The 18,089-nt window shown below is 47.4% G+C and overlaps 1 protein-coding gene across 1 annotated transcript in view; it reads left to right on the top strand.

The window, feature by feature from the left end:
* PARP4 (poly(ADP-ribose) polymerase family member 4) overlaps positions 1 to 18,089 on the top strand; it is a 109,075-nt gene that overhangs the window by 48,642 nt on the left and 42,344 nt on the right. The window contains exons 20-24 of the mRNA XM_065397604.1: positions 8 to 145; positions 13,065 to 13,260; positions 13,524 to 13,594; positions 14,788 to 14,975; positions 17,097 to 17,196. Coding sequence (XP_065253676.1) covers positions 8 to 145; positions 13,065 to 13,260; positions 13,524 to 13,594; positions 14,788 to 14,975; positions 17,097 to 17,196 — 693 coding nt within the window. The remainder of the gene's footprint in view (positions 1 to 7; positions 146 to 13,064; positions 13,261 to 13,523; positions 13,595 to 14,787; positions 14,976 to 17,096; positions 17,197 to 18,089) is intronic.

Here is an 18,089-nt window from a genome sequence, read left to right as displayed (position 1 = left end):
TCTCTAGAAAACAGACTGCAAAGCCGTAATCAGGACTGTGGAGAATAGTTCCTTGGACATCTGTGGCTTTGCTCTAGAAATCTGGATTTCTCAAGTATATCTACCCAGAATGTGGGTAGAGAAGCATCCAAACAAAGAGAGTGAGGTACAACTGCTACTTCTACTATACGTTATCAACTAATGGATTGACTAAATTCTGCCAGGATGTACCACTCATATAAATCCTATTGAATTTAGTGAAGAGTAAGTCAGAGCAGAATTTGGCCTGATATGGTTAATTTTGTACTTTGAAAAGCTTTAAAGAAATATAAGCCATCAATGTTAAAAAGAAAAAAAGATTATGGGACAGTATTTCTGCGTAATTGTCATGAATATACACTTTGTACCAGACTTACTTGCGGTAATGTCTTTTTGATCAATTTAACAAATTCAGTCTGTACAGTCATTCATCTTATTGGTCTATGTGACCCTTTCCCTTCAGTTTGCTTTCATATTTTATTTAGCAAGTGCTCCATCCTTGGTCTTTAACTTTAAAGTACACTTTAAAACATTATAAAGCAGGTACATTGAAAAAATTTCTATAACTAAGTTTTCTTATATACAGTGTTAAAGCACATGCACAATTATATAAAGAAAAGATTTCTACTCAGATTTAAATCTGAAGAAAGTTATATATTTCACAGTGCACAGAACATAAAGCAGCCATATTTGCCAAGTTCAGTGGGAAAAAAGTACTGCAAGATGAGGGGTGAAATGCTGGCCCCTTTAAAAGCAATGAGAAAACTCCCATTGACTTCAGTGGGGCCAGGATTTCACCCAAAATGTCTTGAGGAGTGAGGAGGGAACTAAAATATGCAAGTATTGTATTTGCATCTTCGCAGCCTACAAGTACAAATTAGTAATAGTTCCTATCAGGACATAGTTCCATTGAAATGAAATTTTCATAATTCTGTCTTTTATTTTCGTTGAACTTTCCACAGAATCTTTCTGATATAAGCCCCAGTCCTGCAAACATGCACACACAAGCTTAAATTTATTCAAAGGAGTGGTCCCTTTGGACTGTATTTGCTGGACTGGGGCCTATTGTCAGAAATAATACTATAACAAATTTCTAAGCACAAATGATATCACAGACAATTCATTATTAATATTTCTGATTATCCCTACTTCTGTTTGAGCACACTTTTCTCTGGCTAGTTGTGCAGACATATATATTTCAGAGGGATGTGACTCCATATTGACACTGCAACTCCTATTGTTTCTATTGCATCAGTACTCCTGTATTCTTTGCAGGAGTTAAAATGAACCGATAATTGTTGGGTGAGTCTGGAAATATGTAGCTTCAATAAGTGGGCAGAAAAATAGAATACTTTTGGGGAAAAATAATACTTTTTGGGGAAAATAACAACATATAGGTATCAATTAAAACAAAGTGTCTTCCTTAATTGCATCATTTGACTGATGTAGTAGGTATGTGGGGAAAAATGCATCTCCAGGACTGTCAGATGTCATCCGGTATGTCCTTTGGAAATGTCACATCCAGGGGAAAGCTGGCATTCAGGATCATGGCACGAAAGCTCTAGCAGAGATCAGCAACAAAGGGGTCATTGTGTACTGAATGTACAGGTTATAATTGCACACACTCAAGAAAACATTTAAAGGAACTGCATCGGTTCTATTTTAAGGGATTTGACCTGCACAATAGAAAGTTTGGAAATTAAAATATTAATGCATCCGTAAGAACGATATCTGAAATTCTGGTTTATCAAAAGCATTTAAAAACAAAGTATTTTACTAATACCACACATAGAAACAGATTTTAGTTATAAAAGTTTGACGCACACAAAGAAAGGAAAAGCTAAAAGATGCATTTTAAAATGTGTGACTCCAGACTAAGAGAGAGTTGCCAAAAAATGTTTAAGATTGACACTGTCTAATCTCTTACACTTGTGTGTGGTATTTGCTATTTATCTGCTGAATATTCCATTTTAAGAGGAGGAAAATGCTACAGTGGTTCAACCAGAGATGAAAGGTGAACCAAAATATAAGGTTCTTCTTTGAGTGCTTGCTCATGTCCGTTCCATATTAGGTGTGTGTGCTCGCCACATGCACCGGTCCATAGGTTTTTTCCCTCAGCAGTATCCGTGGGGGGCTGGCTCTGGCGCCCTCTGAGTGGCACTAGCATGGTGCAGTATAATGGCGCCGCCAGCTCCACCTACCCTCAGTTCCTTCTTGCTGCCAGTGATGGTGCTGGAACGTCTGTTGCTTCGGCTAGCATTGATTCCTTCTCAGTTCTTGTGAACTTTGAAATCCTGTAAAATAGTTATACATCGTTAGTAGTTTTCTTAGGGTATGTCTACACTACGAGAGTAGTTCGATTTTACTTAAATCGAATATGTGGAATCGATATTACAAAATCGAACGTGTGTGTCCACACTAAGGACAGTAATTCGACTTTGTGAGTCCACACTAACGGGGAAAGCGTCGACATTGGAAGCGGTGCACTGTGGGCAGCTATCCCACAGTTCCCACAGTCCCCGCTGCCCATTGGAATTCTGGGTCGAGCCGCCAATGCCTTCTGGGTAAAAAAATGTGTCGAGGGTGCTTTTGGGTAACTGTTGTCATCCGTCCGTCACTACCGCCCTCCCTCCCTGAAAGCGCCGGCGGGAAATCAGTTTGCGCACTTTTCTGGTCAGTGACAGTGCGGACGCCACAGCACTGCGAGCATGGAGCCTGCTGCCACCATCGCTGCAGTTATGGCCGTTGTCAACACCTCGCAGCTTATCATCCACCTTTCCCAGAGGCAGATGCAGAGAAATCAGGCGAGGAGGCTACGGCAGCGCGGTGAGGACCTGAAGTCTGAGAGTGGCACAGACCTGTCACAAAGCACGGGACCCCGCGCCGAGGACATCACGGTGGCAATGGGTCATGTTGATGTTGTGGAACGGCGATTCTGGGCCCGGGAAACAAGCACGGACTGGTGGGACCGCATAGTGCTGCAGGTCTGGGATGAATCACAGTGGCTGCGAAACTTTCGCATGCGGAAGGGGACTTTCATGGAACTTTGTGAGTTGCTGTCCCCTGCCCTGAAGCGCAATGACACCCAGATGCGAGCAGCCCTGACTGTCCAGAAGTGAGTAGCCATAGCCCTCTGGAAGCTTGCAACGCCAGACAGCTACCGGTCAGTCGCGAACCACTTTGGCGAGGGCAAATCTACCGTGGGGGTTGTTGTCATGCAAGTAGCCAACGCAATCGTTGAGGTACTGCTCTCAAAGGTAGTGACCCTGGGAAACGCGCAGGTCATCATAGATGGCTTTGCCGCGATGGGATTCCCAAACTGCGGTGGGGCTATAGATGGAACTCACATCCCTATCCTGGGACCGGACCACCAGGCCAGCCAGTACATCAACCGGAAGGGCTACTTTTCAATGGTGCTGCAAGCACTGGTGGACCATCGGGGACGTTTTACAAACATCAACGTCGGATGGCCGGGCAAGGTTCATGACGCTCGTGTTTTCAGGAACTCTGGTCTGTTTAGACGGCTGCAGGAAGGTATTTACTTCCCGGACCACAAAATAACTGTTGGGGATGTGGAGATGCCTATAGTCATCCTCGGGGACCCAGCCTACCCGCTAATGCCCTGGCTCATGAAGCCCTATACTGGCGCCCTGGACACTGAAAAAGAACTCTTCAACTACCGGCTGAGCAAGTGCAGAATGGTGGTGGAGTGTGCTTTTGGCCGTCTCAAGGGGAGATGGAGAAGCTTACTGACTCGCTGTGAACTCAGCGAAACCAATATCCCCATTGTTATTACAGCTTGCTGTGTGCTCCACAATCTCTGTGAAAGCAAGGGGGAGACCTTTATGGCGGGGTGGGAGGTTGAGGCAAATAGCCTGGCTGCTGATTACGCCCAGCCAGACAGCCGGGCGATTAGAAGAGCCCAGCGGGACGCGCTGTGCATCCGGGAGGCTTTGAAAGCTATGTTTCTCAGTGAGCAGGGTAACCTGTGACTTTTAAATTTGTGTACAAAGAAGCTGAACCTGCCCCCGTTTCTTTACCCACTAAATGTTCAGTATCCTCTCCAGTTACATACCCCATTCCCCCCCTTCCAACCCACATTTAAAAATAAAATCACTTGAATTTTGTTAATGAACACCGTTTTCTTTATTACTGTTTTCGCGGGAAAGTGTTGAACCTGGGACGCAGACTGTGGTGGGGAGCGGGTGTAGTGTAGTGATGCAAATGACGCTTCTAAACTCCAGGAATGACAGGCTCCGCAGTGGTGGACTGGTTGTTTCAACGGAGCCTGCCACCCCTCCTGTTCGGGACTCTGTGTGTGTGGGGGCTATGTGACTTTGTGGCAGGGGGAGGACGGTTACAGATCCCCTGCTGCGTGGCTCTGTGGTCCAGGATAAGGACCGCTGCATAAGATCTCTAACTGCCCTCCCCCGCCACAAAGTCACAGAGCCCCCCCCCCCCCCCACACACACACACACAGAACATGAAAACCACCTCCCAGACTGACCAGGGTAACTAGTGACTGCAATGTGTGTGTGCCCTGCTGCTGAACCTGCCCCCGCCTCTGTACCCTGGTAAAGGTGACTGTCCTGTCCAATTACCAACCCCCTTCCCCCCCTTCAGACAGACTCTCCTCTAAAAGAACATGATGGAAACAGTAATTAACAGAAACGTATTTTTTATTAGCAACTACACATGAAACTGGGGGGTGAAACTTGGACGGGGGCTTGGGTGAGGCGGGAAGGAAAGGACTTTTCAAATTTTGGGGAATGAGAGCCTTCTAGTACTAGAGCAGTCTGCAGGGGTGGAGTGAGAGTTTTCACAGACTCTGCCGCCCCTCCTTCTTTAGACTTTGGGTGAGGGGGGTATGGGACTTGGTGGCGGGGGAGGGCGGTTACAGATAGACTGCAGCAGGGCTCTGTCCTCCTGCCTCCGTTCCTGCAGAACATCCACAAGGCGCCGGAGCGTGTCCGTTTGCTCCCTCATTAGACCAAGCAGCGTTTGAGTCGCCTGCTGGTCTTCCTGCCACCACCTCTCCTCCTGTTCCATGTGTGATCGGTGCATTTGGGACAAGTTCTCCCTCCACTGGGTCTGCTGGGCTGCCTGGGCTCGGGAGCAGCCCATAAGTTCCGAGAACATGTCCTCCCGTGTCCTCTTCTTCCTACGCCTAATCTGCGCTAGCCTCTGGGAGTGTGATGCCAGGCTAGGTCGGGAGACAGTCGCAGCTGTGGGAATGGGAAAAAGGGAGTGAATTCCTCAGAAAGATAAATTTAGTTGTGAACAAAGAACATAGTCTTTCTCTGTGAACAAGACCATGCACAGCACCTATCACATGCGCACTCAGGACAAGGTCGAATTTTCGGCCTTCGCATTCAGTGCCTGGGGTCTTGCAGTGCAGATCAGAGAAGCGGGGCAGGACACCGGAATTTGTGTAGCAGGCCGACATGGTAAGCCGTAGACTTGTGGCTGCTTAAAACTTTAATAGTAGCACTGGCCTCCTTTCACATTGAAAGCAATGCCAGTCCCTGCTGCCAGCAATCCGGCAAGCATGAACTCTGCCCCTGTCCCACCCCCTCGCGGCTGTCCCAGGGAAAGATCCCTGTATGCTGCCCCTCTCCCGCCTCCACCGCGTGGCTGTAAACCACCGGTTACAGTTCTGTAAAGGAACAGGCAAGCAGTCCCAATACTAACATTCCCCTACCTAATTCAAAGCAGGTCACCATGAGCGACATCACTCTGATGAGGATTTCAGAGACGGAAAAAGAAAGGATGCTTCGGGAAAGCCTGCAAAGACCAGGGCCGTATGCCGCCATGCTCTGCAGGGCAATGATCCCGGAGTACTTGCTTGTCTCCTGGCGCGGAAATGTTTCCTACTACGGAGGACCCAATAAGGCCGCTCTCCCCAGGAACCTGATGCAAAGGCTTTCCAATTACCTCCAGGAGAGCTTCGTGGAGATGTCCATGGAGGATTTCAGCTCTATCCCCGGACATATAGACCGGATTTTACTGTAGCTGCACTGGCAGGGACTAAACAGTAGAGCGGCTTGGGCAGAACAATCATGCTAAACCGGACATTGTTAGATTTTTTTCAGTAGTTGCACTGCCAGGGACTGAAACGTTAAGCGCCTAGGGCAAAGTAATCATGCAAAACCCATTGTTAATATTGTTAATATTCCTGTTCTGTTAAAAATAAATGTTTAGATGTTTTAAACACTTACTGAGTGATCCTTCCCCTGATTCTGTGTCCGGGTTAACGGCTGGGGACGGTTGGTAGGGGATCTCTGTAAGGGTGATGAAGAGATCCTGGCTGTCGGGGAAATCAGCGTTGTAAGCGCTGTCGACTGCCTCGTCCTCCTCATCTCCTTCCTCATCTTCCCCGTCCGCTAACATCTCCGAGGAACCGGCCGTCGACAATATCCCATCCTCAGAGTCCACGGTCAGTGGTGGGGTAGTGGTGGCGGCCGCACCTAGGATGGAATGCAGTGCCTCGTAGAAACGGGATGTCTGGGGCTGGGATCCGGAGCGTCCGTTTGCCTCTTTGGTCTTCTGGTAGCCTTGTCTCAGCTCCTTGATTTTCACGTGGCACTGCGTTGCATCCCGGCTGTATCCTCTCTCTGCCATGGCTTTAGAGATCTTCTCGTAGATCTTTGCATTCCGTCTTTTCGATCGCAGCTCGGAAAGCACGGACTCATCACCCCACACAGCGATCAGATCCAAGACTTCCCGATCAGTCCATGCTGGGGCCCTCTTTCTATTCTGAGATTGCATGGCCATGTCTGCTGGAGAGCTCTGCATCGTTGCCAGTGCTGCTGAGCTCGCCACGATGTCCAAACAGGAAATGAGATTCAAACTGCCCAGACAGGAAAAGGAATTCAAATTTTCCCGGGGCTTTTCCTGTGTGGCTGGTCACAGCATCCGAGCTCGGACTGCTGTCCAGAGCGTCAACAGAGTGGTGCACTGTGGGATAGCTCCCGGAGCTATTAGCGTCGATTTCCATCCACACCTAGCCTAATTCGATATGGCCATGTCGAATTTAGCGCTACTCCCCTCGTTGGGGAGGAGTACAGAAGTCGAATTTAAGAGACCTCTATGTCGAACTAAATAGCTTCGTGGTGTGGACGGGTGCAGAGTTAATTCGATGTAACGGCGCTAAATTCGACATAAACTCCTAGTGTAGACCAGGCCTTAGTTACTCTTAGTAGTAGTTCTCAAACTCTCTGTTAGTCCCAAACAGGACCCAGCTGGGGGTCGGGGCATGCCCCGGTCCCTAGGCTTTAAGCCCTGTGCTCACTGCAAACAGCCTATGCCCGTCAGCGATCCCCATACCAGCTGCCTAAGGTGCTTAGGCGAGGGGCACATAAGCGACAAGAGCCATATCTGCAAGTCCTTCAAACCTAGGACAAAGAAGGAGCATGATATCCATCTAAGAGTGCTCCTAATGGAGTCGGCACTCACTCCAGCACTGGAGCAGCGGCCCGACTCCGCACGGAGCACCGTGGCCTCTGTGCGCACTGCTCGCCGGTGCCATCCACAACCCGGCACCAGTCTCCCTCCACAGCTCCAGTCAAGAAGCCGAAAAAGACTGTGAGGGGAAGATCTCCTACCTCCTGTAAGGGAAAGGAGAGGGCTGGGGGCAAGCCAAGACCCGTGCCAGGCAGCTCAACGCCCCCTCGGGAAGTCAGGCCCCAGTTCAAGTCGAGCGGTGCAGCCCATCCCATGCCTTGCCTGCGACTCCAGATAGCTGTGCAGGCTGCAGCCAGTTTCAGGTGCCATCAACGCCTGAAGCCCTTCAAGCAGCTCAGGAGATCCTGACGCTCCCAGTGCCGCCCTCACCAGTTCCAGCGGTACCCTGATCTCGGGGAAAACCCGCGTTGGGATATATGTGTGTGTCCCCGCCTCAGCAGTACCGTTTCCCATCGAGAGGGATGTGCCACCAGCGTTCTCCCGCACACAGCCATCACGCCTCAGGACAGGAGAGGCAGACTCAGCGGAGCCCTCTTTGGTCCCCGCACCAGGGCACCAATCGAGGGACTCAAGGCGTACCTCGCCGGTAGATTGGCGCAGATCCTCTGAGGCATGCACCACCTGGCAAGAACTCCAGGACTGGCCCTGACCATCTTCAAGGTCTCAGTACTGATCCCGGGACCGATATGGGCACCAGAGAGCGTCATCACCCATCTCCAACAGGAAGGTCACCCTACTCAGGACAATCCTCCCGGCAACTGGCTCGTAGTAGCTCCCAGTCCCATTCAACATCCCGGTACTGGTACAGGCATGAGGCGTGGATTGCCAGGTATCTGACGCAGATCCACTGAACGCCGTCGGTCCCCAAGTGCCCGACCAAGACAGCCTCACTTGGACAGGTCGGCTTTGGGATGCAGCAACTGGCACCAGTCAGACAAGAGTCACTGCTTAGCCTGATCCTGGTCGCCCGGGACCGATGACTCCACTGGTAGCTCCAGCTCAGAGTGAGGTTCCCTGACTGTGGGACAAGCCCCGGTACCAATGGTGCCGACTACATTATCAGCACCAAAACCTGTCCCATGGCCCCAAGCGGAGTGCCCAGCACAGTGGTACCCGTGGAACCCTTGGGGGTTCACCCAGCCTTCCCAGGAGACGTTGGGGGTAAGACCCCGCAGGTCCAGGAGGACGCAGGGGAGCAAGCTGCTGGACCACCAATGGACGTGGAGGTTCCCATGGCACAGGCATCGTCCTAATCATCGCCAGATGAGGTTATCACGGTGCCCCCTCACCCAGTTCCTCAGCATGACGCCAAGGCACACCAGGAACTTTTTTGAAGAGGGTCACTTCTAACCTGGGGCTTCAGGCAGAGGAATTGGAAGAGCCCTCGGACTCCCTGTTTGACGTCCTCTGCTCCACAGCTTCTGCCAGCGTGGCTCCACCCCTTCATTAAGGAGTTTCTAAGATCACTAATGCCCTGTGGCAGACCCCCTCTTCCCTGGCCCCTAACTCTAAAAGGGCCGAACACAAGTACTTCGTGCCAACCAAAGGGCATGAGTACTTATACTCCCACCCTGCCCCCAATTCCCTTGTGGTTGAGGTGGTTAACCACAAGGAGAAGCAAGGACAACCCGGGGCCACCGCCAAAAATAAAGACTTAAGGAAGCTGGATCTTTTTGGAAGTAAGGTTTATTTGTCTTCCAGTCTTCAGCTGAGAGTGGCCAACCACCAAGCCCTCCTTGGCTGATATGACTTCAATATGTGGCAAGCCATGGCCAAGTTCGAAAGGTCACTCCCCAAGGCTTCCAAGAAGGAGTTCCGAGCGATCCTCAATGAGGGCACGACCGCGACCAGGGCGGCCCTCCAGGCAGCGTCAGATGCTGCTGCCCACACCAGGGCTTCCGCTATCTCCATGCAGCGAGCCTCTTGGCTGCTCCTCTCTGGGTTGTCCACCGAGGCTCAGCAGTCAGTGCAGGACCTGCCCTTTGATGGCTCGTCCCTATTTGAGGAGTAAACAGACAGCAAATTGCATGGCCTCAAGGACTTCTGCACCACTCTAAAAACCCTGGGTCTCTATGTCCCAGCCCCAACATGTAAGTGGTTCAAACCGCAGCAGCCGCAGGGCCACGGGAGTCAACCTCGCAGGACCAGCCCCATAAACAAGCCAAGAGCTACAAGCGCCGCCCGAGTCACCTGCCTCCACCTCTGCCCAGGGGGCTTGACCTGTAATAAGCAGGGGGCCAAACGGTCGTTTTGAGAGGGCCACCTATCAGACTATTCCCCAGATCCATCTTTCCCAGTGTACTCCAACTGCCTTTCCCTCTTGCTCCCTGCCTGGACCGATGGGTCCTCAGCACAGTGGAACAGGGTTATACCCTCCAGTTCCTTTCTACCCCCACCTTCCCACTTGCCTTCCCCATCCCTCTTCAGGGACCCCTCTCATGAGAATCTCCTTGCACAGGAGGTAAAGGGGTTACTACAGCTGGGTTCAGTGGAAGAAGTTCCTCTTGAGTACAGGAACAAGGGGTTCTATTTCTGGTACTTTTTAATCCCAATGGCCAAGGGCAGTCTACGGCCCATCCTGGACCTGCCAGACCTCAACAAGTACCTAAAGAAGTTAAAGTTCTGCATGCTCACCCTGGCTTCTATTATCCCTTCCCTGGATCCGGGCAACTGGTATGCCGCCCTCGACTTGAAGGACGCATACTTCCACATAGCAATCTTTCAAGGAGACAGATGCTTCCTCTGGTTTACGGTGGGCCCCCACTACTACTAGTTTGCGGTCCTCCTGTTCAGCCTGGCAACAGCACCGAGAGTGTTTACCATGTGTATGTCGGTGGTAGCAGCTTGCCTCAGGTGCCGGGGTTTTCAGATCTACCTGTACCTCGATGACTGGCTCATCCAGGGCAGCTCCAGGTGTCAAGTCCAAAGGGATGTTGCGGTGCTTCAGGCCACGTGCCGCTCTCTGGGCCTACTGGTAAACGACAAAAAGTTGATGTTAGTGCCGGTGCAGAGGATAGAGTTAATCAAAGCAATCTTTGACTCGACTTGCGCCAGGGTATTCCTGCCACTGGAAAGGTTCCACACGTTGATGGACCTCATCGCAGAAGTCTCCGCATTCCCTCTGATTACAGCCAGGGTCTGTCAGCGCCTCCTGGGTCACATGGCAGCGTGCACTTATGTGGTCCACCATGCCAGGCTCCAAATGCAGCTCCTGCAACCATGACTGGGGACGGTCTATTCCCAGTCCCTGGAAAAGATCGTTACCATTCCCCAGGCAATACTTACCTTGCTGCGATGGTGGACCGACCACAGGACAGTCCCGAAAGGGGTTCTGTTCGACAGCCCCCATCACTCTATCGAGTTGGTGTTGGACGCCTCGGACCTCAGCTGGGGTGTGCATCTCACCAACCTCCAGACACAGGGGATGTGGTCCCCAGAGGAGGCGAAGTTGCACATAAACGTCAAAGAGCTCTGAGCAGTCTGTCTGGCATTCGGAGTCTTCCGGCCCCACCTGTCGGGCAAGGTGGTAAAAGTCCTGATGGACAACACAGCCTCGGTGTTCTACATGAACAGGCAAGGGGGAGCGCGCTCGTCGGCTCTCTGTCAGGAGGTGCTCCATCTATGGGACTTCTGCATCAGCCACTAAATCCACCTGGAAGCTTGTCACCTTCCCGGTGTCAAGAATACGCTGGCGGACCAGCTCTGTGGGGACTTCTCCTCTCACCACAAGTGGTCACTCCATCCAGAGGTAGCCTGCATGATCTTCCAAAGGTGGGGAACTCCCCAAGTGGACCTGTTCGCTACCAGACAGAACAGGAAATGCCACCGGTTTTGCTCTCTGCAAGGTCTAAGCAAGGACCCCCTCCCCGATGCCTGTCGTGGTCATGGAGTCTGATGTATACATTCCCTCCAATTCCACCCATCAGCAGGGTCCTGGCAAAGATCAAGAGAGACAAAGCTCAGGTTGTTGTGATCACCCCAGCGTGGCCTCGCCAACATTGGATCGGCACGCTTTGAACTTGTCAGCGGCCACTCCCTGCCCCTGCCCAACCTCCTGGACCTGCTGTGACAGGACCACGGTCAGCTCCTCCACCCCAATCTCGAGTCCCTCCACCTCTCGGCGTGGATGCTGCATGGCTGAATCCGGAGGAACAGACCTGTTTGGAAGGAGTTCAACAGGTCTTCCTGGGGAGTAGGACAAGGTTTTCCCGCTGGGCATCCGAGCGTGGCATCTCTCCCTCGCATTCTTTCATACAAGCTATCCTGGACTACCTGCTCCATTTGAGGAACCAGGGTCTGGCACACTCCTCCATTAGAGGGCATCTAGTGGCCGTTCCACTTTTCACCCGACAATCCAAGAACAGACGGTGTTTTCCCATGACATGATGGTCAGATTCTTGAGAGGGCTCAAGAGACTCTTCCCGCAGGTACGGACTCCTGTCCCACAGTGGGATCTTAACTTGGTCCTCTGTAGGCTCACCGGCCCACCCTTTGAGCCTCTGGGTTCCTGCTCCCTTTCCCACCTGTCATGGAAGGCCGCGTTCCTGGTGGTGGTGGCGGCATCAACAAGACGGGTCTCTGAAATTAGAGCCTTGACCTCAGAACCTCTGTACACGGTCTTTTTATAGTCTCTCTGTTCATAAGACAAAGCTGGTGGTTTTACCTTTCGGATACCTAATAGGCCACAGCTGTAGCCTGTCTCAAGTCCTAGCATCAATGTATCATGGTTCAGCTGAGGATGGAATACGCTCATCTCACCACACCATAGATGGTAACCCGTGATCATACTGGAGGGAGGGATTCCACTATGTGAGAAAATTTTAAAACAATACATACAATCTTTTCTATAACAAAGTAGCTACCTACTGTAATAAACTTGTATTGAATTCATGGGTTTCTTTTCTGTATTTCCACTCTATAAGCTTAGAGAATGCAGGTTTTTGAACTTTTTAACCAATCACAAGTGCAAGGCAATACAGTGCACACTTGTTCTCCTGTTTTCTTCAGGAAAAACATTGTACTTTGAAATAAATTTATTTTTAAAATTCTAGGACTTCGCATGAAGTGATGATGGTGTTGATGATTTTAAAAAATAAGCCTGTTTCTTATTTCTGAGAAACAACTCCATTCTGATTGCAGAAAAGTAAAATAGATGGGAACAGAAAACACTTGCAAACTTCCCACTGAGTTTCTTACCCACGAGGGATAAGCTAGGGACACAGGACAGGGAGAGCTACTCTCATCAAGATTTAACAAAAACAAACAAAAAACCTACTTGCTAACCTCTAGACCAGTGATTTTCAACCATTTTTAATTTGTGGACTCCTAAAAATTTTCACATGGAGGTGCGGACTCCTTTGGAAATATTAGACCATCTGCAGACCCTCCGGGGTCCACGGACCACAGGTTGAAAACAACTGCCCTAGACATTTGGCTTTATTATGCTCAGATACCACAATAATGGGTGACCTTTTGAAAACCTCGATACATATAGTGATCTTTGTAAAATGTTTAGCACCCTTTTGGCACTATATAAATAACAGTGATCCATTGTGTTGATTATCAAACTCTTCTTTCTTCAGGCATGCATGCTTGTATTTCAACCAAAGTTTGAAACAAGGTTTAAAGGAATCCAGCTGTCCGGAGAAATTATTATTTGTCTAGATTGCTCCAATTCCATGGAGGGTTCAACACTGCAACAAGCAAAGCAGATTGCTCTCCATGCTCTACAAATGTCTTGTTTTGGACAGAGAGTGAATGTTATCAGATTTGGCACGAGTAAGTTTTCTTTTGTTAGACGCTCACTTTTATTACTTTCTTGTCATCCTTATCTTTATGCTCATCTTTTTTATTAGACAAGCAGTAATATATTAAACTGGAAACCTGATGGTCTCTATTATTTAGTAGTAGAGAATACTTTTATTGTGGTTTTTCTAATAGTAAAAATGAAACCCGTCACTGAGGTAATGTCACCATTCCTAGTTAATGAAATATAACTTAACGTTGAAAGGAAGAGCTTAATTTCAGTTTTCATTCCACAGATTTTACAGAATTTTCTTCATATTCAAAGAATATCAAAAGTGATCTTGCAGCAGTGAAGGAGTTTATTATAGTAAGTAAAATTGTTTTTCCTCTGCATGCTACTGAGAGTTTCTTTGCCCGCAGGGATTCCATGTAACGTCCACCATCACATTGTTTTGTGGCTTTATTTGAGGCCACCTTCTAAATTACTTCCATGGCTTAGTTTCAGTAGTATACAAGAGCCCATTTTCCCTGGTAACAGGTGCATCATCTCTGTTGTATGTCCTGTTATAGCTCAGTGAAAATTTAAGGTAACTCATGGTAGGTGTTAGTCATAGGACAATAAAAGTTGGAGATGGGAGAGTCATATTGGATCATCCAGTTGATCTTCCTGAAATGCAGGATTATTCTCTATTTATTATCTTGTCCAGTCTGGTTTTAAATGACTCCTCAAGTGATGGAGCTTCCACTCCTTCCTTTAGAAAACTTCTCTGCAGCGTAATAAATCTGACTACCGGGAAATCTTCCTGATGTTCCTCCTAAATTTTACCTTTTAAAATGTCATGCCCCCTCCCTTTGCCCTCTGGTGACTTTGCAGCAGGACAGGAAAAGGTACAGACATCCATGTGAACCTCCCTGCTCTTACAGCACCATCTTTCTGGCAGTGAAGACAGCACTTGAATATGCCAGTGCACTTGGTCGTCCCAATGAAAGGCAAAATTCAATTGGCACTATCTTGGAAGGAAGATTAGATTGTAAATTCTGGAGTGCAGGGATTGTCTTTTTGCTCTGTGTTTGTACAACTTCTAGCACAGTGGGGTTCTGGTCCATGACTGGGGCACATAGGCACTGTCACAATGCAGATAATAATAACTACAGGCACGGCCGGCTCCAGGGTTTTTGCCGCCCCAAGCAGCCCCCCCCCCCCCCCCCCCCAAAAAAGCCGTGATCTCGATCTGCGGCACTTCGGCGGGAGGTCCTTCACTCCGAGCGGGAGTGAGGGACCCTCCGCCGAATTACTGCTGAATAGCTGGACGTGCCGCCCCTCTCCGGAGTGGCCGCCCCAAGCACCTGCTTGCTAAACTGGTGCCTGGAGCTGGCCCTTACTACAGAAAGGCAGAAGGCAAGCTCAGAATTAAGAAGTGAGCAATCACTTGTACTTGTAAACCAGGAGAAATTTACCATGGGAAAGGAAACTTAACTCTTCACTATAGTTTATTCTAGGGAAAGTTAGAAATTAAATCCAGACTTTCAGATAATCATTTTATTATTTTTTCTCTTTAGTCTGCTACACCAACAATGGGAAATACTGACTTATGGAAAACCTTACGTTATTTGAATTTGTTGTATCCTTCTCAAAGAGACCGTAACATTCTTCTTCTATCCGATGGACACATTCAGAATGAGAGCATGACCTTCCAAATTGTGAAAGAGAATGTCAGACACACCAGGTTATTTACATGTGGTGTTGGGTAAGTACAGAATGAATTAACAGTTGTACTGTGCTGTGCTTCAGACTTAAAAATCACTGATTATTTTACTTGAAATGAAATGTCAATGTGTTGAGGATCATCAGGTTTGTGAATGTGCTGTCTTTATCATGTACATATAGATGGAATGCAAAAAGTGAATGCCACATTCTACTGTTAAAATAAAAAATTCCAGGAAATTCAAATTTGAGATTCCTTCAGTAGAATTTACTTTGCACATATGTAGTTTTGTCTATTCCTCTCATTCTTCTGAAATGTGTAATTTTAATATATTCCTGTTTAATATAAAAAGCATGCCTTAGAATGGGAAAGTAGCTAACATTGCTGAAACTTTAACTTTTAACATTTCCTGACTCCATAACTTTTATAATGCAGTAACATAGTTTTCTGCATTGATTTTTTTTAAAATAAAGATTTAAAAAGAAATTACCATTGCTTACTAAAATAAGCACTTAATTGGTTCTAATTAGGCTTTGTCTAGAGTAGGATTTAAAGATGTGTTAAAAGATGTCAGCTAACATGTTTTGACTAACATGTTGCAAAAGTCTAGTGTAGATTTTTCAGGGCTTGTCTACATTAGAAAGTTATACCACTTTTACACTATTGGTACAACCCCCCCTAGTGTGGCTGCAGTTATATTGGTATTAAAGTACTTTACACTGGTATAGCTATTCCCATATGGGTAAGGGAATAACAATAACATTACAAGTTACCTTTATACTGGTATAACTGAATCCATGCTAGGGCTCTTATGGTATAACTATTTCAGTAAAAAAATGACACCTGACGTATTTATACTGATGTAGCTTTTAAGCATAGACCAGACCTCAAAGTATACTGTTAACATATTACACTGGTTGAGTTAAAGTAACAATGGTGAATGAGACATAACAGAGATAAGTTCACACCTTTCCTGATGCTGTTGTTTGGATAGAGACAGTTTTCTGCAAAGCTGAATTAACAGAGAAGCAGTGCATCTTTTTATATTGTGATGGTTGTATATCAGCAGCTGAAGAAAATAGATTTTTTTTTAAATGAAAGGTTAGAATTTTTAGAATATTGCAAAGTGCAACAACAGTTGTAAAGAGACTTTAAAATTGTGCATGCCACACTTTCTCTCAGGCCTGTGAATTTTTTCCTGTTTTTGAGGTAAATGCAATTTTATTCCTTCATTTTTATTTTTTTTTCCAGCTAATTTTCACCGTCAATGGTGTAGCATTTTTTTAGCAGTAAGTCCTTGAGAAAATGGGTTTATCAAATCCTATTTTCTTTTTTCCCTAATGCCACCCAACTTAGAGTTACAGATTATTTGAGACTTGTCTTCCATGTCATCCATTTTGTTAGGCAGTCTCTTTATTTTATACATTCATTGCCCTTCCCCTTCACATTACTTAATTACAATAGCTTCCATCCTTTATAAATAGATCATGCAAAATTCTGCATTACGTAAAACTCTTGTCTGTTAAGCAATTTTGGCCCCACAATCTTGATTTAAGATCAACCATTTCCAGAAAGAATTGCTTGACAGTCCAAAATGAAATGCCAGTGGCTTTCAATGGAAGTAGGGCATCTATTTCATGTAGGCCCCTTTGAAAAACCCCTGCCTCAAAGATCTTACATCTGTTATGGAGAAACTCAAGAATACATTTTCCTTAAAACTCTCCGAACATGTACTTCATCCCTCATTTCACTACCTCCTGTGGGAAACCAATGAGTTGGCTTTTCTCTGTGTGTGATTTGCACTAATTGACTACTGAATTTTCAGAGCTAGGATGTGGGTTTTAAACCTATATGAGCTAGGATGTGGGTTTTAAACCTATATGCACTGGGGATGAACATGGGAAAAGCTGCTGCTCTTGTTGGTTTTCACTCTTGATAGCATTAGAATAGTGATAAATATAGGCAACCCTCTGTCAGGATGGAGCATGTGTTGGATCTTGCCAGTTCTGAGCTTTGTTTAATGTAGATGTGAATGAAGGAGGTGGATTTAGAGAGATTGGAGAACTTGCTACTCTATTAAAAAAATTTAAATGTTTGGAATCAATTTCAGATGATCAGTTTTTACTTAAAAACCCAAAAAAAATTTTTTTTAAATGTGCTTAGTTCCACAGCAAATCATCACATGCTGAGATCTTTGTCTCAATATGGCGCTGGAGCATATGAATATTTTGATCCAAAATCGAAGTATAACTGGCTAAAAAAGGTAAGTTTTATCAATCCTGAATATATTTTTTCTGAATTTTACACTATTGGCAGCTGCTTTGGGTGGAACTCTTTGGGAGCCTCAAAGTTTCAAATTGGGAGGAGCATCTTTGGGGATTGGGAGGCCTTGCTGTTTCAGACAGGAGTACTCTTGGTGTTTTAACAGACGGAGAACTGCTTTGTATTGGGGAATGGGGCTTTTGTGTCTCAAAGAGCAGTTCCCCCTTAAGTGAGACGTTGGACTCCACATGAAAAGCAACTCCCTCTAACTTTCAGATACCATACCAGTTTCAGACCAGGGACCTCACAAAAAAGAGAAGCTTCTGAAATATCTTCCCACCCCTCTTCCTCTTTGACGTCTCTGATTTTTAAAATATAAGTTCATGTGGGCGAAAAGTGGTACTTCTCTCTCGCGGGGTATGTACACTCCATCCCATGTGCCGGGTCACATATGGTGAGAAGAAAGGAAAAAACTTTATAGCAGCCAGTTGGGTCCTGTGTTCGTGACCCTGACTATAAAACGTGGCAGTACAGTCTAGTGGCCAGAGTCAATAAAGTGGCCCTTCCACTCAGGGCAGCATGACCTAATGGCCAGAGTCAATGAGGGCGGCCCTTCTACTCAGGGCAGTGCGGCCTAATGGCTAAAGTCAATAAAGGCTCCCACTTCTGGGGTACTATGTGGCCTATTGGCTCGCTGCGGTGTGTGGTGCCCAGAGCATGGGGATTCAGGCCTTCCTTGCTCCTTCGAGTCCCAGCCTGGGGCCCTGGTGGTGGTGGAGGTGCTCACCACTGAGTCAGCAGGGATCCTCCCGAAACATCTTGACTGGTTCCCCGTTTTGCTCACTGGAGAAAAGTCTAAATCCCCTGGGCTGCTTTCTACCCTTTCTCCCTCGG

Source organism: Emys orbicularis, chromosome 1, assembly GCF_028017835.1.
Source record: "Emys orbicularis isolate rEmyOrb1 chromosome 1, rEmyOrb1.hap1, whole genome shotgun sequence".
Taxonomy (NCBI): domain Eukaryota; kingdom Metazoa; phylum Chordata; order Testudines; family Emydidae; genus Emys; species Emys orbicularis.
This window is presented reverse-complemented; position numbering and strand designations above follow the sequence as displayed.